At 42.5% G+C, this 17650-nt stretch overlaps 2 protein-coding genes across 2 annotated transcripts; both read right to left on the reverse strand.

Moving 5' to 3' along the window:
* Positions 1-1466: 1466 nt before the first annotated feature.
* Positions 1467-10954, reverse strand: LOC110973615 (S-crystallin SL11-like). The gene is made up of 5 exons (XM_022224545.2): positions 10671-10954; positions 5614-5706; positions 4624-4739; positions 3637-3747; positions 1467-3354 (listed from the first exon to the last, which is right to left on the reverse strand). Exons 1-5 carry the CDS (start codon positions 10801-10803, stop codon positions 3199-3201), a joined length of 609 nt encoding a protein of 202 aa, XP_022080237.2. The 5' UTR covers positions 10804-10954; the 3' UTR covers positions 1467-3198.
* Positions 10955-12451: 1497 nt separating this feature from the next.
* Positions 12452-16938, reverse strand: LOC110974055 (S-crystallin SL11-like). Its single transcript, XM_087129988.1, has 5 exons — positions 16727-16938; positions 16186-16278; positions 15116-15234; positions 14160-14270; positions 12452-13699 (listed from the first exon to the last, which is right to left on the reverse strand). The coding sequence occupies exons 1-5, from the start codon at positions 16857-16859 to the stop codon at positions 13538-13540; spliced, it is 618 nt and encodes a 205-aa protein (XP_086986114.1). The 5' UTR covers positions 16860-16938; the 3' UTR covers positions 12452-13537.
* Between the last annotated feature and the right edge of the window lie 712 nt (positions 16939-17650).

The following is a 17650-nucleotide window of genomic DNA, read 5'->3' on the forward strand; positions in this document are numbered from 1 at the left end:
GAAAGGGATCTGGTTCTTCAGATTTCACAAGTGCAGACAGCAGCGTATCGAATGGGTACAGTAATTGCTTGGATTAGAAACTAACAGCAAAAACGATTTAATGGGATTTTCTATAAAAAAAAACTGAGCAAAGCCAGAAAAACTGAGAGAAAATGATCATCAAAGTTGCGCTCCTGTACCTTTTCAATGGCCCGCTCACACTTCTTGCCGCCAAGGCCATTTGTGGGCATGCGTGCATAATTAAGAATCTATTAGTGAAAAGGTCAATGGAATGCAGTTAAAGCCTGCAATGCTTGTCACTTTTTGATTGGTTGACTGCCTAGCAGCTTCGACTTCTGGGGACGGACAGACCCGTCTGAATAGAACGTTGGAGATGAAATATGAAACATGTCCGTGGGATGATACAGAGAGTAAATTACAAACCCCAAATCGGCCAATTTTGAAATATAACAGGACATGCAAATCATGTACACCACCTTTAAATAATCCCTTCTCGGAAGCACCTTGAGCATCACGATGGACGCCATTTTTTTGTGTGTGTGCACACAGCATGTCATCACCATTTTAAGACCATTAAATTTTTGTTGAGGGCATACGTAAACAATCCATAGGGCCTATACGGTACATCGGGTACAGAAAAGAGCGCTCGCGGGGCCCGGGTTGAGCGCCAACGCCTGGCCAGAGCTAGACTTGAATCAAGTCGGGATCTCTGTGTCACCAGTTCGTTTCTGCTTGCGATACGTCGAGACCACCGAGACCGCACGCTGTTACTTGCTTTGCACCTTCTTGTGTCCACTTATTACTATGAGTTCAGTTCAGAAATGCTGACTTGACGAAAGCTGCCAACCGTTTGTACACAGCGAATGGGCTCATCTACCAAAAGTGGTAGCAGCCAATCACACTGCCGGTCTTGTTTTTACGTCATTCAACCTGCATTATAATAAAAGAGTCTACAAGCCTGACTACTTTGATTGGTGGAAATTCCGTATACATAATGCAAGTTTATGTCGTTCATATGCAGTCATGAATAATTACGTATTACCGACGGGGGTCTGATTGGCTTATCCGTCAAGTCGGACTTACTGACTGGTGACGTATGTATGACCCACGTTGTACAATAAAGGCTATAAAATGAGGGCACCTTATAAGGGTTATGCTAGCTGCCAACAAGCGGCCAGGCCGAGCGTGACAATCTTGTAGTGCGTAACGGCTGAAGGGATAGCTGACTAGGGAAGAGCAATGTAGCCTAAGTCGGACTTGATTCAAGCCTAGGCCAGAGCGGACCGCGATGCGGCGGCAGCTGTGCGCGCTCAGTTGCCTTTAATTCTCGTGATTAACGAATAGGACCCAATATTTTGTTCGGAAATGAGTTTGGCTACAATAACAGAGCAATACTATTTACTCGAATTAAGTCGAACTTTAACAGCTTGGAGAAATCTAAAGAGAACAACTCCACTTCAACTAAATTTTAAAATTTAAAATGGAATATCTCACAAAAAGTTCACTTCTTTATTTAAATATCTATCATTACCATTAATATGTTCATATTTCGTTAAGAGGTAACTAGTTTTTTCTACGTTAGATAAAACAAATAGGCCTGTCTGGCAACAACCATCTTGATCTAGCGGTCCAGACTATGGAATTGAAAATCAAGACTTGCAGAAGCGAAAGAGGTTCAAACCCTGTAACCTGGATACTGTGATCTTTGTGAAAAAGAGGCGGCGATGTTAAGGAAACCGAGGAGCAATGACGATGGAAAGAGCAGGGGCACCCCGTCTCTATTTTTCTTTAAAATCCCCTTTCCCCAACTCCTTACCCAAATAGCACACAGGAACCCCCCATCATGTATTCGTATTTTGAATCATTTCCCGAATTGATGCAGAAAACAGGCTAAAATTGTTGAGATATTAAAGTAAAATCTTTCCATTGACATGTGGGGCAGATTACAGGATGGGACAATGTCTAGGTCTCATGCAGAGGCAAATTGCAGCTGAGTTTGAATAGCAGTAACACGTGACTCTGTCCAAAGTCTGTGCGTTTACGCTGCTATGTAAACAATGCTCATTACAGTACTTTCAATGACCACATCGGCGCTTACACGATAACGACAGTTATCAATGTTTTTCAACATAAAGGTCGCATTTGCTGACCTTTCAATTCCGCCTTGTCATGCTCGCAAGTCTTGTTGGCACAGAATCAAAAAGTGTTTTGATTTAATAAAGCATTTTTTTACTTGGTTGAAAAGTGTCAAAATACTGAATGTTTTTGCATTATATAGTGATATGTTTTTTAATCTGTATACTTGGTCCGCCAGTAGAATTATGCCAGTGGGGTAAACTTTCTTCTTTTTACACAGTCATATCAGTTTGAATATATTGTATTAAATTCCAACCCCCGTAGGCCTAGTACGGCACCGAACGTTCATTTAATGTTACCTTTTTGGGAGGTGGACCTTTAAAATTCCACACAGTTATCCTATGGTCACCGAGGGAAACTTAAGAGATACATTTTCAGCTCTGTGATTGTCTCGTTTCCGTTTTTTTGAGCTTCGCTCTGGGAAAATAATTTTAAACACCACCAAAAGGGTGCCGCTTGTCTTCGGTAAAAAAGTGTAAGCATGTTCTCGTTTTTAATATTGAAATTACTAATCAAGTGTTCTCATACTGACTTATCATATTCGTTCGGCCTAAAACGAGCCTAAGTAAGCCGCTTCATGCGGCAGACATTTGGAAAGCCGTACCTTGTGCCTCAGGACCTTTTCATTGTATTTTTCGAAAATAGGCTACTCGATCATTTTATCGAGTGGTGAGTGGTGAGGGAATGCGCGACCTTTTCACGCCTTTACCGTATCAGGCCTGAAGACTAATCTGGTCAACCTCGACTCCAAGGCCTACTTCAGTTTGCTGAATTCAGTTCTGAATCTGCATTGAAACGATATGCTACTCAAAGGCTGCTTATTACCTAGCCAAATGCCGAGTGACTACACAAGCAGACTGTACGCACGGTACCACCGCCCCCCCTTGTTTCAGGCATAAATTGGGACAAATGTTAACATGCCACTGTGGGAGGGTCACAAGTTACGTTCTTCCTCTTGTGCTTAAACCCATCTTAGGTGTTAGGCTACATTTTGGTGCTATCAACTTTTTAAAGTGTGCTTTTGGCTCTAACTGGGGAAGCATGGCACCCGTTGTCTCCCCTTTAAAACTGCGTTTGCGGACGCTTAGCCAAGTAAGCAGCGATCTTGGGGTCCTTGGCAACGCGCTCCATCAGGGCTACCAACCTCGGATACTTCTTGACCTCGTTCTGATCCAGAAATTCCATGCTGACGTAAAAGAAGATGTCAGCGCGAGAAATCTGGGAAAGCAATTCCAAAAACACTGGGATTAAAACAAACTGTTGATCGTTGTCAGATTTACACTGCCGGTGTTTCAAACATATCAAAGCACTTGTGTCGCATATCAAGTGTCTCTTATAATTATGAATGGCAAGATACATCCATCACACCTAAAATTATTGAACTCTAAACTAGTTGTTTGAGCAGTACGCATATGCCAAGATGAGTCAAAATCACGTGTGTTGCATTATGGGGAAGCAATTATGTCCTACGCTTTACCAAAGTCGCAAACTCTCAATTACCTTGGAACCGACCAAGAAGCCATCACCACCGTTGTTGTCTACCAGCATCTTTTCAAGTGCCTTGAAGAACTTGGGAGTAGTTTCGGCATAAAATTTCGCCAGTCCCTCTTTCTGAAAGAAATAGATGCCAAACTTTCTTTTCATATACACTTCAACTGTTACCGGTATCCCCCGATGTAGTGTTGAGGACTTCTCTGCGGTCAGATATATCTGCACAGTGACAGTCAAAGGTCTCATAACTCTAGGCTCATTGGGTTATCTCAGAGCTCCTCCAGACGAAGTGTTAAAGTGATCAATAACCTTGTTGGACATTTTATCGTCAGGAATGATACCTTCGGGAGATACTGGACACCAGAGAGACATAAGAAGTTCCAAGTCGTCAAAATTTGTGTACAATTTTACGGAAATCTCTCCCAAACAAGGTACCATTTGAGGGTAAAGTATTAAAAAACAATTCTGTTCAACTTTGACGGCAGTTTGCTAGGGCGTATACTCCAGGATGGTGATATATATGCACCTACATTTGACCGCGGGTGGGTTATTGGATCCCCTCCCCTGGCTTTTGTGGTAAGGGAGAAAAGGCGAATTTTGTCTTCGAATTTACACCAAACGGCTCAAATTAAGCTGTTTTGGTGTAAGGTTAAGGGGTATATGTATACGTCTGTATCTTGAACAGCGCCACCTAGTGTGTCCATCTCCCCATGCTCATGTGCTTTTTGAATTTCCATGCTCGGCCATTTTTTTAGATTTCAGTCATCCCCCATCGCTCCTCGTCACAAATTTACACCACCGTAGTTTGACATGGACTCACTTCGAGCCCTACCGTAATGTTCCAGTCGGCTATTAGCCACACAAAGGTTATCGCATCGCATGCAAGAACAGATATGACCAGATGGGCAATCGATGAGATTCCATAAAAGCAGTTTTGAGAATGAGTTTTCATACAAGACTTGAGACTGTCTTAATGGTTTGTTAAGCGCGAGTTACCTTCTTTTCTTCGTCCTGTTCATAAAAGATTTTGCTGAGTGGAATTCGAATGTCTTCAAGAATAGCATTGATGACGTCAATTTTAGTCGTCTCCTCGTTGTTGGCACCATTTAAGCCTGCACGAAAAAAGACAAAAACACATTGTATGACTGTATTTGGAAACACAAATAACATGCGATTTTTTAAAGGACAGTTTCCCTTTGTGGTCCTTCACCGTGAAACTTTGATTGAAACTAGCCTCCAGTCAAGGTGCACTTGGCATACAAAATACTAGTACCGGTACAGTGGTGGCACGAAAAAAGACAAGTGCAAGAGGCGAAGCCACAAGACTTTATTATCTTCAGGAGGCGGTTTATCTTTTTCTTAATTTCTCTACCGATTGGGCAGAGAAATTCTCATCACGCATAATACAGGGACGTGCATATGTCACGATTAAAGGCTAAGTGGAAATCACTCATAGTCTATCCATGACTGGCATGTTTGAGGAGCGAATAAAGCCGGCATGGAGTCCTCAAAATGATGGAATACACTGATATTAATTCTATGCAAATTAACAAAAAGTAAAATCAGTGTACCTAGAAAACAGGCATAATCCTTGAAGATAAATTTTACGACATACCTGTTGCTGGTTATAAGGGGCGCATTCACATTACTGCATCTGCTGGTATTGGTATGCCCTGGCCTTTGTCATCGATGCCTGCATACGAATGCGTAAGTATTGCACTACTGAACGCGACCCTGGTTGGTTGAAACACTGTCACGTGGGGTTCACTAATAGTTACTTCACAGACTTTATTGGACACGCGCAAAGACATCTCGCGCGCGTGAATTCAGGAGACTGGTGCCCGGTCAGGCACTAGTGCTCCGGAATATTTTGACTGGTTACAGCTCCTTCATGTTATGAAAATAGTGAACACTGTTAACTACGAAACTGTACCTGGTAACCTCATTGCCAGTCTATTTAAATAAACGACCAATTCTGCAACTTACCGAACTCCCTGGCCACGAAGCCGTGCATGGCACGGCTCTGAGGGATAATCTTCCCGTCGACTTCCAAGTAAGGCAACTGCTGCATAGGAGCCTCTGCCAAAGAGAAAAATGACGTCAAGTGTGATTTGAGGCCCCCAAAACGGATATTGTTCAATACAACCAGGTTCCAGCTGCGCGTTATAGTTCTTTTTACGTCTTCATGTCACAGTGGTCAGCATCAAGTAACAGTAACATTTGGTTGTAGCTTCCATTAAAATTTGCATTTGGGTTACACTGCCCCCAGTTAAGTCACACCCCTGGGGTCTTTTAATCATCTCATCTATATTTAAATTTTTATTTTACATTTCAATTCATGAACATTTTTTTGTGTTATTGCGAAATGTAATATTTTAACAAATTGATTAAAATTTGGACATGCTAAATCAAAGAGAATTCCTGAAAGAGACAATAAAACATAATATCGTATCCTCTCGCATCGTATCGTGTCGTATCGTATCTGTATTTGTCAGCTACACAAACGCCTATGGTATAGCGCTATCACATGCAGGGAACGCTGTCATGGTGCCAGTTGGTATTACATTTTGAAATGCGATTTGATAGAGAGTTCGCTAATATTAATATTGTCTAAATGAGTTCTGAAGGAATTCAATGTGGGTTGTTTTTGTTTACAAAGTCGGGGAGGAGATTGCATTCCGGAATTGCCCATGGATACAGTGAGGGAAGGTGGTTTCTAGCTTTTGTTGGCCTGGATTCGTTGAAGATTTAAAGTACTGTTGGTCTGTCTAGACAAACGTTTGGAGTAAACACTGGAGGGATGGTTTTGCAGGTGAGAAAAAAACCAAGGCTTATACCATAAATCTCCTTATAAATGTGCATAGTCGAGCTCTGGTACGTCTGTCCTCTAGAGATTCTCAACCTAACTAACTGACCCTTGCAGAAACACTTGATGAGCCGCTATAATCCTTTAAGACGAAACTGGCTGCTTCTCTCTGGATCTTTTCAAGTTCACTTACCATGTTTTGTTGGTGAGGATCCCATACCGCATGACAGCACTTAAGCAGTGGTCGTACAAATAAACTACTGCCTTGGGGTGTTACAGCCATGGAGAGATCTTTTCAAGAGACTATAAGGGTCTTCTTAGCTTTGGCGGCGATTTTATTTATATGTGTACTCTAAGTCATATCAGAGGTGAGTTCGACTCCTAATATTTGAGTATGAGTGATGTTTGACTTCATTAAGCGTGTTTAACGGTGCTGTTAGTTTCTTTTTATGAGTCACCCTCATGGAGAAGCATTTGGAACGATTAAACCCCATCTACCAAATGGATTGCCAGGTACATAGACAGTCAATGTCTGTCCGCAGGATGGTGGAGTCTTCTGGGGGCTTACTTTAGCGATACAAAATGCAATCGTCTGCGAACAGCCTGACACGTGGTGATATTACAATAATAATGGCCCTAGCACTTATGCCTTGCGGGACACCTGATAGAACTGGCGAAGGTTTGCAGACTGGCCATCCACAACCACTTTCTGGTGTCTTTTGCTGAGGAAAGCAATCGATCCACCTGCGTATGTTGTTCCTGATTCCTAAATGTCTAAGTTTTACTAGAAGTCGGTGATGAGGAAGAGTATCAGAACCCTTGATAAAATCCATGATGAGGTCTGCTCGGCTGCGATTCTCCAAGATCAGTTGCAGGTCATTCAACAAAGCTGACAACTCTCTGTCTGACACAACTTGCCCTTCCTAAAACCATGTTGTTCGTCAGTTAGGATTCCATAATGCTCAAAGTGTTCCATGATATTACCGTTAATTATTTTTTTCCGGGGGGTTGCAGATAATTGATGTTAAAGACACGGGGCGGTAATTTGCAGGGTCGGACCGATCGATCTTTTTTATGAAGAGGCGTGATGTTTGCAACCAATCAGTTCAGAAGGCAAAGTTCCTGTCCGAATGGATTTATGGAAAAGTTTCTGGAGAATTGGGGCGATGCTTGTTGCACAGGCTTGGAGCACAACAGGTGTTATACCACCGGGACCTGGTGATTTGTGGGGTTTTAGATCAGCCAGTAGTTTTGGGATACCTTCAGCGGCAAAGACGAGGTCGGAGATGTTTGGAAGACTGCTTTCTCCCAGGCAAGGGATTCCAGCCTTATCTTCACTTGTAAAGACTGAGCCAAAACGGCGATTTAGTACATCAGCTTTGTCTCTTGCGTGTGACATTACATGAGTCGCAGTGCGAAGTGGCGAAACACCAGATACCTCCTGACTAAAGTCTAAAAATTGTTTAGTGTTGTCTGATTTAAAACTAGATCCAGTGACGTCTTTAATGTAAGACTGATGGGCTCTCCTAATCTTTCTGTCAACTTGTCTGCGGAATGTTTTGAATCTTGACCAACGGGAGGCAGTAGCCATGCTTGTTTACTTGGTTGCAGAGATGCTTTTTAATGTAAATGTCCCACTTAATAGAGCTATTAATCCAAGGGTAGGAGAAACGGATGGAGCGCATTTCAAATGGAACCTATTTATCAATAGAGCTCGCCAGGGATTCCTTGAATGAGACATATAGCTCATCAATACTGTGAGAGTTTAAAAATTATCTGTTAGATCTTTATTGAAGTTTGTCATATCTTCATTAATTCACACCGTCAAAATTTGCCTTGTCATACAAGAACACTTTACGTTTGGGTGGCCTGGGATCTACCGATTGATTTTCACTCCAACATTAACCACGTCGTGATCACTGATTCCACTCTGAGCATGCACACAGTCTACCGATGATGGATTACCGGGGAGACATAAGTCAAGGACGGAGGCTTTGATCATTATATAAGTCAATCATTAACTTGCTTATGGATGAAAACTGGCAGCAATGTCAAAAAGCAACTGCATCCCAGTCAGTGTCTGGCAAATTAAAGTCGCCCAGGAGCCACGTTGAAGCGTTGGGTGGAATACGGGAAAGAGATAGGCCTGCGCCATGTTCCTTGACTATTTTACAATCTGAAGACTATGGCCTATAAAGGGCGCCTATATACACTGGTGATAAACCCTTCACGGGAATACTTATCCATATCAATTTACAGTTGGCTTGAATATTTGTTCCAACTGAAGCTATGAATGTGTTTTTCATAGCAATGAAAACCTTCCTCCCCAGTTGTTGGTCGCGTCGGAAAACATTGTAGAGAGTGGGGAGGAGACTTCACTGGAGGCAATGGAACTCTTTAACCAGGATTCTGTGACCACTACAATGTCAGGATTTTCAGTTGCGAAAAGAGCTTCGAAGTTTGGGTGCTTGGCAAGGACGCTGTCACTGATTTTCAGATTAAATAGTTGCTGTTTAGTGGTGGACTTGTGTTTTGTAAAAGTTTTGTCTTGATTATTGGAACTTGGTTGGGCGTGGTGCTCTTTTAGGGCTTGATGAATAAACTGGCTCACCGAGGGAAGATCTGGAATGGACTCGTTTAACATGTCGCTACTGTGGTTACTAAGAAAGCCAAAGCTATAAGAGATATTAAAACCCCTTAAAGCTTTCCAAGAATGTAGAAGAGAAGTTCGGTATGCTGCAATTGCAGCAGGTCCAGGTGTCCGATGGGTGGTCTACAAGGATTTTGTATATTTCATCAGACATGTGAAGGCAAGATGCATGAAACCATTCAGAAACATTGTTCACGCGCAATAGCTTTCTGGCCCCACTTCGCAGCCTTACGACAAATTTTGCAAGGATATTTTAAGCGTGGTGGGCCAGGATTCACTTCAAAGTCTCCAGCTATAAGTGCGAGAAGGCATGCGTACATATTTAATTTATTATGGAGGATGAGCCGATTGCCTGTGCCTATGCCTTTTTAATGAGAAGGAGCAATAGAACGAACTCACTGGGTGTATTCTAGTGAACAAACTATTGCCTATCGACAATCCAGCCCATTGGTCGAGCATGAATTCCGGGGGTGATGGAAAGGATCTCTGTACCCATGACACCTATGGAGAAAACCCTAGTGGATCTCACAAAAAAGATGAAAGGTAGGAATGCCCAACAGGAACCAGTGGTCATTTTGCAGCACGAAACACTCAGAAATCCAACATTCAAGGAGAATCACAAATTCACAAGACCCAAAATAAGAATGTCACAGAGTCCTAAAATACACTCACACCGTCACAAGTGAAGGTCGGTGATAATTCGTTGAAGACACAAGATGGCTGGCGTGCATAAAGTTGAAGACACAGGACCATAATTCCATGATGAACACTAAACATACGCTGTTAAAGAGCAGTATTGCTCAGGTAATGAGACTCAAGGGTGTTAAAAGACAAAATACATGTACTTAAGTAGAAATGTGGATGGCAAGACGAGAAATTCGATAAAAACGGATTTAAAACGATCGCGCGAAGCTAACAAATTTTCACAACCTGCACCATGAACAGCGTCGTCACCCAATATATCGTATCTTATCCTATCGTATTCTATCATATCAATATATATTCGAAATGGAAAATAGATTACAATATGATCAAATAATAAAAATTGTAATACTTAAAGTAACAGACGGTTGAAGTTGTAGAAGTGGAAATTTCGACATTGGCAGCATGAAAGAAATTTGTCCGTTGTGTCCCATCGGGGCCATCGTAATAAAACTAATGGCTGCCGTGTTCCGGGGTCATTTCTGGCCTTAGTCTCGGGTTTGGGCGGTTCAGTACAAAAAGAAATCTTTCCCATTTACTTTGTAGAGACGACGGCACTCTTATTGAAGGGATGAAGGGCTTGACGATACCCACATAAGTGATATGCATGCCAAAAAGGCCGGATCCTGACTCTTTTTTTGTTTTTGTTTTGTTTTGTTTTGTTTTGTTGGGGGGGGGCAAAACAAGTGAGCAGCGTCCCCACTGAACTTTAGCATCAATTGATAGCACCAGTCACAATTAACAAGCTTCTGAAAAATGGCTCTGTTCGTTCAAATCTATTTCCATTTAAGACACTTAATATCTTCACTTTTATTGAAGAAAAAAATTAATAAAAAACCTCATCTTTTTTAATTGGGGGATGTGGACCAACATGTTCAAACTTACCGGCTTTGTGCTGGGACCATTCCTCACGTGAGTAACGAACGTCCTCAAACTCCTGGCCGGCAAGGGCTAGCAACATGCGGGTGGGTTCGGCATAGCCACGGCCCTGGAAGTACACCACCTTGTAAGAAGGCATCTTGAGCGTATGGAGAATAGGAATCGTGCGAGTTACGAGACAAGACACACAGAACTGTATTGAGCAGCAACAACGGTGACTTCGTCGCGTATGAAGCCCGTGCAGAAATTGAAGCGCATCAATAGCGGCGCACCACTTGATTATTCGATTCAGCGCTCCTATTATGGGCAAGGTCAAATCCTGATCTATGGTCTTTCAGTGTGCACAACGAGCATACATGCACGCGCTCTTAATAAGTGAAGAGTACACACGATGATTTGGGGCGCGGGCATTGAAAGGTTGCAATGGGGATTCAGAAGTGGCCTCGCAAATGAAGAAGCGTTTCTAGCCGCGTGTGTACGTGACAGTCCCGGTCGTGTCACATACGTTTGAATATCATTAGTGACGAAAAGGGAACTAAACGATATACTAAATGGGGCCATACTCTGGCTTTAGCGGCTTACAGCGAAATTGGGTGTTTAATAGATGCACTGAAATAAATTGTAAATACAAAATCTACTATTGATGTTGCATTTCCTCACTGAACCTGGATTTCTGCACTTTAACCCCTTTTGTGCACATACATGTGCATCTTTGAAAACACTGACACCCGTTGATCGACTGCTATATGTGAGTTAACGCCGAGTTTCTATCCAGGCGCGGGTGGGGGAGGGGTGGGGATAATTAAGCATAATAGTCTTACTGCTGCCAAACCTTGAAGACCTGTGGCAAATGGAAATGTTCTATGCGAGTCCGCCACCCTGGAAAGAAGAGACGGGCCGGCGGGAAATTCCCAGTCGGGCTTGTGAAGACCCGTACCGTAGATCTGGAGGAGAAAAAAACAAGCGCACAGCAGGAATCAAACGCGTATCCCCGGCGAGTCCTTCATCAACCTCAAGTGGTGGGTTCCTACAGTAGAGCTATACATGGCTCTATGATTCCTACCAAAGGACCCAACCTCGTTGCCATGGTTCCGAAGGACCGTCTTTGCAAAAATGTAAAATGCGCCCTCTGTTGTTTCTGCTCGGAGCGGGCTGGCTGGGTCAATTGATGCAGCATTGTGCCTGTAGCCAGCCATAGCTAGTTCGAGGTTCGAACAAAACATGTACGTGCAAAATTTCCATGGTTATTTTTAACATTTTTCTAACATCCTACATTAGTCATAAGTCAAGCCGTAACTTTTAGCAACCCAAATTACAGGATGCTGAGCTCGATAGATCTACAATCTCACCAATGGAACTACGTATATCAACTGCAAGAGCCCAAAACGAAAGACAACGTGGCCACATAGTAACGGTAATAATTTTCATTCGTCATGGTTGTCAGGAAAAAGTTTTCTGTTGCATTTAATTTTGTTCAGGAACAAAGTAAGTGGTCATTCAACTCGAAAAGAATAACTTGCAAGGCCAAACCCTAAGGCCTAGTTTATGGTGGTAGATAACAATCAGTCCCCTGCATGTACCTGCCTCGGTATCCTCTGCGTTCACTGCAAAAATTGTGTCTTTACATTCAACACTTCTATAAATTCTGTGTAAATGTGCAAATGCTAAACATGTTCAGCAGTTGAACACTGGTGAGCAGTGAAAACTATTTATCTTTTAACCTCTGAACAATGTGAACATGCCTGTTAACAAAGTGGTAGCAAGGATTTTGGACAGCGGGAAACATGTTTAGAGTGATGTTATTTATTACAGATACAAACCAAAGTTACAGGTAAATACATTCCCGAATAATTACCACCAATACGCGGATATATGCCCAATAAAAATTCTTGATGACATCAGGTGAAATAAGCCCCAATGCTGGACGGTTTAACAACAAGAATAGCTCTACGAAACAAGTACAAAGGCTTTTCAGAATTAGTTTCACGAGTACGAAAACAACGCCAGATTCAACCAAATGCCAGACAAGTTTGAAAATTGTCGTGAAGGTTCATGACCTTTGCACCAAACTATCAGAAGCATCCCAAGGCATCTAACAAATATTTCCCCCGTCATTTACTCAAGAATCAGTGAGTTTGTTTCTGCATTCAATTGGGGACCCTGAACAATAGAAGACAATGAGGTCCCCGATAGACAACTGTGTACAAAACGTATGAGTGGTCTCCTAAAAAAGTTGAAGTACAAACAAAAGGAACAATAGGGGGTCCTCAGTTGCAGGCAAATACACACTTGTGTGTTAACTACGGCTTTAAGCAGAAAAGAATCCTCACTCACCAAACTTCCCTTTGTAAGCGTAATTAACAGCTTGAAATGATATACACAAAAGAAACACAAATGGCAGAGACAAGTTTTTGTTCAAAGTTTTACCAACAGACTGTGTTCATATATCGGCCATCTTAAATTGAAAGTGAGGTCAAAGCATTTATTTCGGGAACTTGAGAGTATAACAATTACAGCAACGAAAGAAAAGTTCGTTCAAATTCATGCTGGGTTTTGTTTAGAATAATTTGAAATTTGTGAGAAATATATCTCAATGTTTTAAGCTACATTTAACAAAAATGATAGTGAAGTTTGAAACCCTAAATAGTCTGGTATCCCCTCATGGAACAGATTACACTGAATATGACAGATTCATGGAACTAAGATAAACAAAACTGACCTCGTAAACAAGGTTTATTGGCGCAGCACAACGTACATTAGCATCCGATGACAAAATTCAACGCGCTTGATTTTTCTGCTAATCTTTGCTATGATAGTATTATATTTCTATCTTATGAATCGTCTGCTCACTCTGCTGTTTTTAAGTCGAAGATTCAAAACTCCGTCTTTGGGCGCTTGGCCAGGTAAGCGGCGATCTTTGGGTCTTTTGCCACGCGGTCCTTCAGGGCAGTCAGCTTAGGGTATTTCTTGAAGACGCCGTACTCCTCTTTGAAGAATTCGACGCTGGAGAAGAAGACAATGTCGGCCCGGGACAGCTGCAAATAAAACACGCATGCGTCAAAATTCACCCTGAGAGAAGCCGTCGGGGAAATAAACGCATTAAGGCGAAATGTAAGCCTGAAAAACACTCTGTTTGTATCGGATACAAATATCTTCACTTGACCTAATTTCAAACTGAAAGACTGATTTGATTAAGCAGTTGTTTACATTTTCTCTCTATGCGCTCGTGCATTGCGTGAATAATTTGATGACTCCCGTTGAGGGCTACTTCAGTTACCTTATCTATAATTTTTAGAAAACTAAGAAAACCTTGACATTTAATTATGACTTTAATGAAAAATTTATGCGAATTACTGTACAGCTTTACTTAATTTTTCATATTCGTTGTTCCCCACACGCATGATTTTGAAAAATAATTTCACAATAATTGTAATGCAACTTTATAGAGTATTCGTTTCATCTTTTGGGGGAGGGACCAATACTTTTTCTCTTCACCTTAGAACCAACAAAGTAACCATCACCGCCATTGTTCTTTTTCAACATTTCTTCGAGAGGGGAGAGGAATCTGGGAGCTGTCTCCTCAAGGTAGGTCGCAAAAAGCGCTTTCTGCAAGTTAAGTAGAAAATTAAAAACATTGCCCTGAGTTATCCAACATTAACTCTGAAAGAGCCGGGGCGGAATCCCGCCCTCCTCGACATATATAGATCGTCGCGACGCCTTTCCCCCTCGCCGAGCGTTCGGATGCTTTCCTGAAAGTTGGCTTGTAAATGCTTTTACGCCATTTTTATAACAATCGTAAATACTGTTCTTTTGAAAAGCTAATTTCTGTGCCAAGAGGCGTCAACTTTTCCCTGTGTCGTGCTCAATGCATGCAGGCGGACTTCCTCGTGAGGCCATGATGAACTGTAAACTATCATAACAAAATCAATATATCGAATTAGATTGATGCACGCGCAGTTCTACGGGGAGGGGTGGGCTTAAGGTCCCCCCGTGCAAAATTGCCCAAAAAGTGTGAAAGGGCAGTTGCAAAAATTAATTTTTAAGGGTCAAAGGGTCAACCCTCCCCTTCTAAGATGGCTCTAGAACCTGAGTCGATATACTCATAAAGAGCGTCTTTATGCATGCATGATGGGTGAGCAGGTGTTTCTAGTTCCTGTTAGCCCCCCGGGTGGAGAGATGCGAAGAAAAGCCCCGCTCTTTCGGGGATAAAAACAGACAAGCTCAAAATATTCATGTTTCATTGCAGGAAGCCATCTCTAATGACAACCCAAAGTGTATTTGACATATCAAAATATCACAATATAGAGCGTTAAAGAACTATTTACATTTAGGAAAAAAAACATATCACTGAGGCGGAGCATTTTGTCGTGGAACCATGACTTTGTGTATGGCAAGTTCCCCCAAATAAATTCAGCAAAGAAAACAAAATCTGTCTAGTTTACGTTGTGTACCTTCTTTGCCTCGTCCTTCTCTTCAAAAAATATCTTGACCACCGGGGCTGTGAGATCCTCAACTGTGGCAATGATGATGTCTATTTTGGTCGTCTCCTCGTTGTTGGCGCCATTCAAACCTGAGTCAAAAAGAAAGGAACAAAATCTCTTTTAAATGAACTGATCTCTGCGTGGAGTGCACACTACTGACCCACTGATAACGCATAAGAATGCTCGGTTTCCCCAAAGCAGGTCTCTGATTGGTTTAAATGCTTATTGCCAACGATTATGTGACGTAGTCATCTGTTCGGCCTGTGAAACAGGGAATGCACACTATATTGACGCACTGATGATGCGCAGTTATAAACGGTTTCGCAAAAGCAGGTCTTTGATTGGTTCGGGTGTCATAGTGTTGATGTTTGCACGCTAAACAGGGTGTGCGTTCGACACGGGGCAACCCAAACGTGGGGCTGTGCTATGTCAGACAGGCGAGACGGTGAAAACGAGGTTAAAGTTTAAACCCAAGCAAGTCGTGGTAGCTCATTGGAAGCACTCATACAACCTTTGAAACCGGAAGTCTTTACTTTGCCATGCCTGTACGTCTTTCTGGTAGAAAGGCCTTACAATGTATATCCAAACCCCGTCAACGCCTTGAGAGTGACAGCGGCTCCATCTCTGGCCGATGAGCTGTGTCAGTATGTACGAACGTTTAATTCTTGAACTAAAAGTAGGCCTACATTCCCCAAAATTTGGTTTCATGTTATTTCATGCGTCTATTAGTGTCGGACCTCAGAATCTTGATTGGATAATTTATTACTGCTATAATAGGCACAATGTCTCCGGCCTGCACGAATAAAATTTAAGGGCTGAGGAGCGTTAAGGTTTTAGTGTCTCTCTCTCTATAATTTTCGATCTTTGGTGAGCTTCAAAGTTGGTACAAGCAGTAGGCCAACATCTGTTCGAAAAGCGAGGCCCTAGCGCTTACCAGCGATACGACATAGGTTCTGAGATAGAATATGGCTTCCGGAATAGCGGTGATCCGTCGGGACCGACGGAACACTTGATCTAATTCTGGAACCCCAGATACTTACCAAACTCCCTGGCCAGAAATCCATGAATAGCCCGGCTCTGAGGCAAGCGTTTACCGTCTACTTCCAGGTAGGGAAGTTGCTGGAACGGAGCATCTGAATCGAGCGAGAAGAAACACATCAAGCCAGCTGCACACGACAGCTACTTGCTGAGCAAAACGGTCAATGTTTGGCCGGTGGCTCAACACGTATAGCTCACTGTGTGTGGTCAACTGTTGGTGTTTTTTTCTGCTTGGCGAGGCCGTTTCAGAAATCAAAAGGACAGATTTAGTCTCATAGCCTGCAAAACACAATAAGTGCAGCGTAAGTTTTTGCATCCCGGCTTGCAAAAGGTTTGATTGCCTCATTCCCCAAAATTGATGAATGGCTCTCCACAATGTGGAAGCCCGGCGGTTGATTTGACTAGATCTTACACAGTGCCACATGGCTAAATTTCTCGGACAAACACGACCGCCTGTAACGATGTATCATCCATACTTTAGACTGGGGCCTACATGCTTGGATGTCATTCTGAAATTCGCCATTCTCCAAACCTCGATCTCACCCGCTTTGTGCCGGGCCCACTCCTCGTAAGAGTAGCGGACATCCTCGAATTTCTGGCCGACGTGAGCCAAGATCAGCCGGGTCGTCTCTGCCCTGCCGCGGCTGTTGAAGTAAACCAGTTTGTAGGACGGCATCGTGGGAACCAAGGTGAAACGACAGCTTACAGCTCAAGGGTAGATCATTCAGAACCTTGTGCCAATGATTTCTATAAATGCTGCTGTTTTATACCACCGGGTTAGCGAGGTGCTTGAAAATCTGGTTACACATTAACTCTCTGCGCAAACAGTCGCCCCTTCTTTCTGTCTTTTTATTTAGGAGCCACGTCATTGATCTATTGAAGGTACCCTGGGATGTCAGTCAAAAATGTTGCCAATTTTGCTGTTTCATAGTTTTGATTTTTCGATAAGCAAATCCACAGCATAAATGATTCCACACCTTTCGCATACTTACAAAGGCAATTATCAGTAAAAGCGTAGAATAATAAAGACTTGCAAAAGTAATTGAGGAATTGCTTTGAATTGATTGGCCAAGGACATACTAACGAACATGGACATAATATACATGTTATTCAGTACAAGGCCTTCAAAGCGTGGATAATACATGTGAATTTCCGGTGGGGTGAGATAAATTTACACTGCCATAAAGGTGACGTCAATTCATTATAAATGCCTCCGGTGCATGCTCTCACCAAAGACTGCAAATGCATTTTGATTCAACAATACTCTATTGAGGTTCCTGTGTAGCCATGTCTTTGTAATTTGATAATTTAGCCAAACAGAGCAAGGTTCAACACGCACGATTTGCAATATCACTCTGTCAACGACAAAGTCTAACCAGCAAACGCTATACATACTCATAGGGCACTCGACCTTTACAAAAGAAACGCGCTTTATTTCTGAAATGTTGACTAACCCAGTCGCTAAGA

This window comes from Acanthaster planci, linkage group LG19, assembly GCF_054643075.1.
Source record: "Acanthaster planci isolate LZ-2023a linkage group LG19, COTS_SCS, whole genome shotgun sequence".
In the NCBI taxonomy this organism is placed as follows: domain Eukaryota; kingdom Metazoa; phylum Echinodermata; class Asteroidea; order Valvatida; family Acanthasteridae; genus Acanthaster; species Acanthaster planci.

Excerpts from the sequence above, each read along its gene's own strand:
- LOC110973615 (XM_022224545.2), bottom strand. The coding sequence starts at position 10,803 with ATGCCTTCTTACAAGGTGGTGTACTTCCAGGGCCGTGGCTATGCCGAA. Across the intron at positions 3,748-4,623 it reads AACAGGACGAAGAAAAGAAG|AAAGAGGGACTGGCGAAATT; the intron begins GTAACTCGCGCT and ends TATTTCTTTCAG. Across the intron at positions 3,355-3,636 it reads GCTTCTTGGTCGGTTCCAAG|ATTTCTCGCGCTGACATCTT; the intron begins GTAATTGAGAGT and ends TTGCTTTCCCAG.
- LOC110974055 (XM_087129988.1), bottom strand. The coding sequence starts at position 16,859 with ATGCCGTCCTACAAACTGGTTTACTTCAACAGCCGCGGCAGGGCAGAG. Across the intron at positions 16,279-16,726 it reads GTGGGCCCGGCACAAAGCGG|ATGCTCCGTTCCAGCAACTT; the intron begins GTGAGATCGAGG and ends CGCTCGATTCAG. Across the intron at positions 14,271-15,115 it reads AGAAGGACGAGGCAAAGAAG|AAAGCGCTTTTTGCGACCTA; the intron begins GTACACAACGTA and ends CTTAACTTGCAG.